The sequence below is a fragment of the Poromitra crassiceps genome (genome assembly GCF_964638095.1).
Source record: "Poromitra crassiceps genome assembly, chromosome: 20".
Classification (NCBI taxonomy): domain Eukaryota; kingdom Metazoa; phylum Chordata; class Actinopteri; order Beryciformes; family Melamphaidae; genus Poromitra; species Poromitra crassiceps.
The window spans coordinates 28,209,647-28,219,646 of NC_139637.1; the positions used below are offsets into that span (position 1 = coordinate 28,209,647).

At 43.5% G+C, this 10,000-nt stretch overlaps 1 protein-coding gene across 1 annotated transcript in view; it reads left to right on the plus strand.

Annotated features, from left to right (window-relative positions):
* The window catches only part of bcap31 (B cell receptor associated protein 31), a 60,828-nt gene that overhangs the window by 39,382 nt on the left and 11,446 nt on the right, over window positions 1-10,000 (plus strand). The window contains exon 6 of the mRNA XM_083657135.1: window positions 9,124-9,259. Coding sequence (XP_083513261.1) covers window positions 9,124-9,259 — 136 coding nt within the window. The remainder of the gene's footprint in view (window positions 1-9,123; window positions 9,260-10,000) is intronic.

Here is a 10,000-nt window from a genome sequence, read left to right on the forward strand (position 1 = left end):
AGGAGGAGATGTTCTGTAGGAGTTACACTGAGCACAGAGGAGGAGATGTTGTGTAGGAGTTACACTGAGCACAGAGGAGGAGATGTTCTGTAGGAGTTACACTGAGCACAGAGGAGGAGATGTTCTGTAGGAGTTACACTGAGCACAGAGGATGTGGTCAGCCAGGTGCTGCTGTCAATACTTTATCAATACTGGATCAATACTTTATCAATACTTTATCAATACTGGATCAATAGGGATTGAACGCTGGACTGAATCCGCTCTAATTCAAAGCATGTAAACGGTGACGTGTCGTCAGTCTGTCACGTTCATTAAATACTTAGTAAAGTGTCATCATGGCGCGTGTGCAGAATTCATGTTTGTTTCACTGATTCTTTAGTTCACACTGTCTTACTACAGTATGACTAGACTAACTATCTATACTAACCTCTCACTCACAATTCAAGAGCTTAGGTTTGGGCAGGTTTGACAATCACTTCTTTTGAGTGTTCTGATATAAAAGGAAGCTTCTGAGTAATTCTAAATGTCCAAATTTGAATTCTTAATCATAAGAAATGTATGATTTCACACCATCACATTAGTCTACCAAACTTGATTGCAGTTACAGTTTTTAGGCTGTGAGATAAAGAATCATGATGCCCCAAATATCCAGTTTTTGGAAGGCCTTTTGCTTTTATCACAAAATGGACAATTGTTCTGCTTAACCGGCCCACTAAGAGGAGAGAGGAGATGAGGGCGAGCTAGAAGAAGCTTTACATGACATCATGTCATTTAGCAGACGCTGTTATCCAAAGCAGCTTAACAATATCACACTTTTTTCAACAGTAGAGAAATCAACTCCACAACACAGTCTGTGACAGCAAGGACTGTTTGAACGAATAGAGTAGCACCTCTAGAAAGTAGTTTGAGAAGGAATAAGTAAGATTAGTTAGATTTTTCTTTTTAGAAGAAGAAGAGGGAGAAAGATGTTAGGTCAAGAAGGGCCCAGGTGGAGCCTGAAGAGGTGTGTTTTTAGTCTCCGCCTAAAGATGGGCAGTGATTGGTCCGTCCTGACAGAAGGGGGGAGCTCGTTCCACCATTGTGACGCCAGGATCGAGAAGAGTCGCGATCGAGAAGAGCGACTTTTGAGCCCACGTAGCGATGGAGGGGTGAGGCGATCTGGACGGGTGGAGGAGCGGAGGGAGCGATGCGAGGTTTGGAACCTGACCATATATTGCAGATACAGAGGAGCTGTCTGGTGTACTGCCCTGTAGGCCAGTACCAGTGTCTTGAATTTGATGTGTGCTGAGATGGGAAGCCAGTGAAGGTCCCAGAAGGTGGGAGTGACATGAGAGAATTTAGGTTGGTTGAACACCAGACGGGCTGCAGCGTTCTGAATGAACTACCGGTATAACTGTTGGATGGCAGAGGCAGGTAGCCCACCCAGAAGAACGTTGCAGTAGTCCAGGCAGGAGATGATAAGTGACTGGACCAGGAGTTGTGTAGCTTCTCTCGTAAGAAACGGATGGATTTTGCGGGTTTTTGAACCTACAGGAGCAGTATAGTCGCTGCGATGTAGGCCGGTTGTCAAGGATCACTTCGAGGTTCTTGGCCGTTGTAGAGGGTAACACAGTAGTGTTGTCAGTGGAGATGGAGAGGTCTGTGAGAGGACAGTCTTTCCCTGGGAGGAAGACTAGCTCTGTCTCACCAAGATTGAGCTTGAGGTGGTGGGCAGGCGCCCATGTCTTTGAGGCATGCAGAGATGCGTGCCTCAATTCGGGTGTCTGAGGGGCGAGGGGGGGGGGGGGGGGGTTGAGGTAGAGCTGAGTGTCGTCGGCATAGCAGTGATCAGAAAAGCCATGAGATGAGATCACGTGAGATTTCATGTGGCCCAGAAAGCCTTTTACCCTCAGATGGTCCACAGGAACCAATGATGAAATGATGAATGAAGCTTGGTGATCTTGGTTCAGGCACTCACAGCTTTTAGGGTGACTAGAACTATCGCCTGCTCAACAAGTTGAGCAATTGTGCGCCACCACAACCCCCTTGCCTTATTGTAGTAGTGAGATATCCTCTCAGGTCCTCTGAGGCAGCAGTCAGATCCATCAGAAAACACACTTCTTGCTGATTCTCTGTGGATAAACGGTAACAGCTGCTCCCGAAGCCGCCTTGAGCAACATCTGTTCCTTTCTGCGTCCAGAGTCATGTGGAACTCGTTTTTTATTTTTTATTTTTATACTCATGCTTTATTGGAGATTTTTGTTCAACAGAAAACAAGTCCAGCAACAAACACATGAACGAAAGAAAAAGAACACACAGGAAAAACAGAAGAAATTACATGGTCGCTTACCATCGTGTCATACATCACATTGTGGATCAGAGTATCACGCTTCAGAGAGGGGAGAACATTCATATGCTCTCCTGTTGGATACAAACGAAAAATAAAAAATGTACAGTTCAGATACTTAACAGCTTTATCAAATCAGAGGGGAGAGGTCTTCACCTCCTAGATAGTCTCTCCTCCTTCTCTGCTCTCCTATAGTTAGTATAGTCCTGTAGTCTCTCCTCCTTCTCTGCTCTCCTATAGTTAGTATAGTCCTGTAGTCTCTCCTCCTTCTCTGCTCTCCTATAGTTAGTATAGTTCTGCACCACGTTCACAACATGTATTATATGAATGTGAGCTTGAGCAAATGGGGATAGACCCATTTTAGTATGCCTAATATGTACATTCTAAGATTCTAACCCCTAGGGGGAGCCAACACACACATACAGAGGTCCTTCAGTCATACACAAGAGAGACATGGTAATGATGTTCTTACAGCCCAACAGGGTGACCCACTTGCTAACTTCACAGTCATACCACTTCCAGACAGAGGAGTGAACGAGTAAACTCAAGAGAGAAAAGAGAAAAACAACTACAGGAATATCTCTATATATATGTAAATACCTACTGCGTAACTCATTATATATGTAAATACCTACTGCGTAACTCATTATATATGTAAATACCTACTGCGTAACTCATTATATATGTAAATACCTACTGCGTAACTCATTATATATGTAAATACCTACTGCGTAACTCATTATATATGTAAATACCTACTGCGTAACTCATTATATATGTAAATACCTACTGCGTAACTCATTATATATGTAAATACCTACTGCGTAACTCATTATATATGTAAATACCTACTGCGTAACTCATTATATATGTAAATACCTACGGCGTAACTCATTATATATGTAAATACCTACTGCGTAACTCATTATATATGTAAATACCTACTGCGTAACTAGGGATGCACCGATATGAAAATTTTGGCCGATGCCGATAACCGATATTAACATTGCTGTTATGGCCGATAACCGATATTTACCGATGTCGATATGATCTGTATAAAACCACATTTTTATGATCATCACATTTTGTACATACTGAAAAACACATGTTAACACTGAATTTGAAAAAGTTATGCATTTCTTTATTTGCAAAGCCTTTGGAAAAGCCCATAAATCATAGATTTACTGCATTATTTCATATCAATGTGAAGAATTTGGCTGATAATGATAACCGATATTAACATTGCAACATCTGACCGATACCGATATGACCGATATGTTAAAAAATCGGCCGATACTGGCCGATACCGATATGATTGCCGATATATCGTGCATCCCTATGCGTAACTCATTATATATGTAAATACCTACTGCGTAACTCATTATATATGTAAATACCTACTGCGTAACTCATTATATATGTAAATACCTACTGCGTAACTCATTATATATGTAAATACCTACTGCGTAACTCATTCTGATACTGAAGAGCTGGAATAAAGTGCAGGAAAACATGAAGACAAGGTCAAGGCTGCCCAGCTGCATCAGTACTGACATTGTCAGCTGCAAAGCGGGCTGAAAATGGGCAACGCCTCCCTTTAAGCAAGACAGTTACGGCTTGCATGATGCTAGTTGTGATGCTAGTTGCTAGATGCTAGTTTGATGCTAGGTTGTGATGCTAGTTGCTAGATGCTAGTTTGATGCTACTTGTGATGCTAGATGCTAGATGCTAGTTTGATGCTAGTTGTGATGCTAGTTGCTAGATGCTAGTTTGATGCTAGTTGCTAGATGCTAGTTTGATGCTAGTTGTGATGCTAGTTGCTAGATGCTAGTTTGATGCTAGTTGTGATGCTAGTTGCTAGATGCTAGTTTGATGCTAGTTTGATGCTAGTTGCTAGATGCTAGTTTGATGCTAGTTGTGATGCTAGATGCTAGTTTGATGCTAGTTGTGATGCTAGTTGCTAGATGCTAGTTTGATGCTAGTTGTGATGCTAGATGCTAGTTTGATGCTAGTTGTGATGCTAGTTGCTAGATGCTAGTTTGATGCTAGTTGTGATGCTAGTTGCTACATGCTAGTTTGATGCTAGTTGTGATGCTAGTTGCTAGATGCTAGTTTGATGCTAGTTGTGATGCTAGATGCTAGTTTGATGCTAGTTGTGATGCTAGTTGCTAGATGCTAGTTTGATGCTAGTTGTGATGCTAGTTTGATGCTAGTTGTGATGCTAGTTGCTACATGCTAGTTTGATGCTAGTTGTGATGCTAGATGCTAGTTTGATGCTAGTTGTGATGCTAGTTGCTAGATGCTAGTTTGATGCTAGTTGTGATGCTAGATGCTAGTTTGATGCTAGTTGTGATGCTAGTTGTGATGCTAGATGCTAGTTTGATGCTAGTTGTCTCGGTTGCATCAATTTGGAAGTTGGACCCAATAATTTAACGGCCTCAAGTTGGAAGTACAATCTGGGCTGTCTTGTTCTCTCAGCACCTCAATATGTGCAATCGTACGTTTCACCAAGCCTGAGGTCAGTCAGGGGTCAAGCCTGAGGTCAGTCAGGGGTCAAGCCTGAGGTCAGTCAGGGGTCAAGCCTGAGGTCAGTCAGGGGTCTTGGGCTAAAAAAGGTTGGTGACCACTGGTTTATGCAGTGTGTAGGCCGGCGCGGCTCGTCTGTGATGCTGTTGAAACTGGACTTGCTGTTTGTGAATCAACAGAGGCATTTATAGTTGGCATATAATGCTTGAAAGTGACTTTTGAAGGTGGCGCGTCCGTCTGGCCATCTCTCAGCCCCACTACTGAATATTTCAGCTGCACCTCAGCACCACCAAGAAGAAAAGCTGTGCAGCCGCCACTGTGCTAGCTGCTACTAGATGTTACATAGTGATTTGTTAACAAGAAGACGCTGAGGGTTAGCTGAGCAGATGCTATGGTTAGCTAGCTAACAACCTGATGGTTAGCTGAGCAGATGCTATGGTTAGCTAGCTAACAACCCAAGGGTTAGCTGAGCAGATGCTATAGTTAGCTAGCTAACAACCTGATGGTTAGCTGAGCAGATGCTATGGTTAGCTAGCTAACAACCTGATGGTTAGCTGAGCAGATGCTATGGTTAGCTAGCTAACAACCTGAGGGTTAGCTGAGCAGATGCTATGGTTAGCTAGCTAACAACCTGAGGGGTAGCTGAGCAGATGCTATGGTTAGCTAGCTAACAACCTGAGGGTTAGCTGAGCAGATGCTATGGTTAGCTAGCTAGCTAACAACCTGATGGTTAGCTGAGCAGATGCTATGGTTAGCTAGCTAACAACCTGATATTATCTAAAGACTACATCACATGGATCACAGGATCAGTGATGAAATGGTCACTTTCTCACTTTATGAAACTGTGACTGAGAGGAACCATGTGCTGCAGACCGCAGGGGGCTTTCCAAGTGTGTGTGTGTGTGTGTGTGTGTGTGTGTACGTGTGTGTGTACGTGTGTGTGTGTGTGTGTGTGTGTACGTGTGTGTACGTGTGTGCGGCAGCTGTGGGAGTAGAGTATGCACACCTGTTGGTGTGGGTGGAGATGAGCTGAACAGAAGCTGGAAAGTCCATAACGCTCTGTTACTAACCACACACACACACACACACACACACGCTCTCTCTCCCGGGTGCCCCTGACTTTAGCCTGAGCCGACCCGGAGATTAACCCTGTGTGTGCCAGACACACAGTCTCTATAGAGACTTTTCACACTTGAGACTTTCAGTGGTACATTATAGCCAGGTGATATGTAAAAAATACATTTACTCATTCACTGATTCATCTAGTTGTATTTGTATCTGTTAATTTCCATTTATCTTTATCCATTCATAGTTTTTTTTTTTTTTTTTTTTTTACATTATTTGTATCCGAGATATAGACATTATGGTCTGTCTCTGGGCAGAGGCAGTTACTAATGAAATATATTAAAACACACTCTCTCACACACACACACACACACACACACACACACACACACACACATACACACACACACAGCAGCTAGTGGTTGTCACCTGCTGCACTGAGGAGGGCAGTGTGATGTTAGGGGGCACTTGGTATGAACACCTGTCGCTCTCTGTGTAGGTTGGGGTTAACTGGGGGGGCGGGGTGAAACTGTGGGGGTGGGGTTAACTGGAGGGGGAGGGGCGGGGCATGTTTTACTCTGGGTAATGCTTCTGTCTGTCTGACGCCACATCAGGCTGTGGAAAAGTCTGTCAAAGCTACATCATCAGTGATGTCATCCATTGTTCTGTGGATTTATGCTGTGTTGTTGAAACATGCTTGTGCTCCTTATCTGTAAAACGTTCATTCAGATATCCTGAGGTGAGAGGTCAAAAGGGACTTCTTTGAAAATGGCCAAAATGTAGCCTAACATTATAGCCCCTTAGCCCTCTTCCCGACAAGCTAACACGACATGGATGCTACCAATCAGGGCCTAAAATTCGGCGCAGGATTGCGGGTATCGCACATATCTTTGGCAATTCCTGCACATTTTGAATGTATAAATTCAGGGCAAGTCCCGCCTGCGTTTGTGGGAACCGATGGGGCGGAACATTGCTGAATACAGAGACGATGGTCTCAAATTCCACACTGGGCGACTTCCTGCTTGCTAGTCACAAGAACAAAGGGACAGCGCGCACTCAGCTCTCTCGACAACGCCAACTCTGCTGATTTGCAATCCCTGTCCCGTAAGAAAGTTCTGAGCTGGCATTACATTCAGCCAAACCTGGGGAGGAGGCAGTGGATTTGTTTAGCGCTAATGTTAGCTGTTGTGGCTAGCGAACGTTAGCTGGCTAACGTTATCGGTCCAGGCAGCAGGGGTGTTGGCACAATCCTTGTACGGATTACATGGATTTAGCACTCCCCAAACCGCTTGTTAAACAAATGTGCACATTTACATCAAAACAAAAACATGTCAACATCACATAATATCTTTTCTTTAATCTGGTGGAAGCATTTTTCAATAAAAAGTCAAAACGACACAGATAGGATGCTTTATAGTGGCAAGGCAAAGTTAATTTGTATAGCACATTTAAAACAACCACAGTTGACCAAAGTGCTTAACATGTAAGCAAATATACAATATAAAACAGTACAATTAAGAAATAGTAAAACAATAAACAGAGATAAACACAGTAAGTGGAAATGACAGCTCAGCTCCAGTTGAAAGCCACAGAGTAAAGATGAGTCTTTAGTAGCAACATAACCCATTGATACCTGATGCAGCATTTGTGTGTGTATCCCTTTAAGGCTTTAAGGTCTTAAAGGGATACACACACAAATGAGGGATATACACACAAATGCTGCATCACGTATCAATGGGTTAAAGGACTCAGCAGTTTGTATGTGGACAGGTACAGTAAACTGTTCCACAGATTAAGGGCAGCCACCATGAACACTCTGTCGCCTCTGTTTTGAATCAAACACATATCATATTATATCAGACATGTTCTTTGTTTTGTGTTCACAATAGTGATGTCAGTTAGATGTTAGATTTGGTCGGGTCAGAGCTATGGAATATTAAATCATCCATCTTTGCTCACTGCATCTGCCTTTCTTACCCCAGGTGCTGCCATGTGACTCTGGACTCTGGCTCTCTCGGTTTCTTTTTTTCTTCTTCAATATTTTATTTTACGTTTTCAGAACATGAAAAACAAGAACAGGAAAAAAATAAGAGAACAAAATACATAATACATACATTCAACATTACACTGTTACAAAGTGGTGCTACCAGTCATGTCAAATGCTTGTGTGCCCACAAAAAAATTAAAATAAATAGTGTGCAAGGGATCCACTACAAGTGGTCCAAAATAAAGTCAATTGTCGTTTTTAGCCTGATCAAAATAGATCAGGAACGGATCCCAGATAACAAAAAATGTCCTCAATGAATTGATCCTCTGGAACCTGAGTCTCTCCATGCGTATAATTGAGACCATGTCTGTCAGCCACAGCTGAAAAGAAGGTGGAGAGGAGGACTTCCATTCCACTCTCTCTGTTTCTGATCATGACAATGTGTTTGTCCAAAGTGCCAAGAAAAGACTTCACCTAAAACACAAAATACTTGGTGTGTGTGTGTGTGTGTGTGTGTGTGTGTGTGTGTGTGTGTGTGTGTGTGTGTGTGTGTGTGTGTGTGTGTGTGTGTGTGTGTCTCCAGATGGTCAGGTGGATTAGGGGTCTGTCAGGCTGCTAACAGTCTGACAGACAGGAACGTGTGAACGCTCCTGTCTGTCTACACCTCTCACATTGTTTTATTTGATTGTAATTATTGTATTTTTATCTTTATATTCTAATCATGTCAAAGCACTGTGAGTCACCCTGTGTATGAACTGTGCTATACTAATAAACTTGACTTCATTACTTTATGTAAGACGCTCTCAAATCAACCAGTAGAAATAAAACAGACGCTGGAAGTTCCATCTGTTAACCTGATTTATTATGCTTTATATTGTACAATATACAGAGACAAACTGACAACAGCTGTCGTATCATAGAGTTTATAGCTCATTTAAAACACGTGTCGCCAAAAGTGCTTTGCACAAAATAAGAGATTAAAACAGTGAAGTAAAAAGCAGGTAAACTGAGGACAGCAAGAAGCAACAGAGACATAAGGAAGGTAAACAATAAAAGGGGGCGGTCAACTGAGTACAAGAAGATTCCATCAAATAAACATGCAAACATACAGTACATACACCTACATACATACATATAATGTATGTACATACAACTACAGAAAACTAGCCATAAGTACAAGTTTGATGTTGACCTACTGTCTCTCTCTCTCTCTCTGTAGAAGCTTAGCAGTGCAGGCCTCACGGTGCCAGAGGCAGGGAAGAAGGGATCAGGAGAAGGAGGAGTGGAGGAGGAGAACAAGACTCTGAAACAGGAAGTGAAGACGCTGGAGGAGGAACTGGACACCACCAAGAAAGGTAGAGAGAGGAGAGAGGAGCTGACAGACAGCAGGGAGATGCTGGGAGAGACAGCCTGTGTGTCTGTAACACTGTGACAGACAGCCTGGCGTCTGTAACACTGTGACAGACACCAGGCTGTCTGTCACAGTGTTACAGACAGCCTGTGTGTCTGTAACACTGTGACAGACAGCCTGTGTGTCTGTAACACTGTGACAGACAGCCTGTGTGTCTGTAACACTGTGACAGACAGCCTGGCGTCTGTAACGCTGTGACAGACAGCCTGTGTGTCTGTAACACTGTGACAGACAGCCTGGTGTCTGTAACACTGTGACAGACAGCCTGGTGTCTGTAACACTGTGACAGACAGCCTGGTGTCTGTAACACTGTGACAGACAGCCTGTGTGTCTGTAACACTGTGACAGACAGCTGGTCGTCTGTAACACTGTGACAGACAGCCTGGTGTCTGTAACACTGTGACAGACAGCCTGGTGTCTGTAACACTGTGACAGACAGCCTGGTGTCTGTAACACTGTGACAGACAGCTGGTCGTCTGTAACACTGTGACAGACAGCCTGGCGTCTGTAACGCTGTGACAGACAGCCTGGTGTCTGTAACACTGTGACAGACAGCCTGGCGTCTGTAACGCTGTGACAGACAGCCTGGCGTCTGTAACACTGTGACAGACAGCCTGGCGTCTGTAACGCTGTGACAGACAGCCTGGTGTCTGTAACACTGTGACAGACAGCCTGGCGTCTGTAA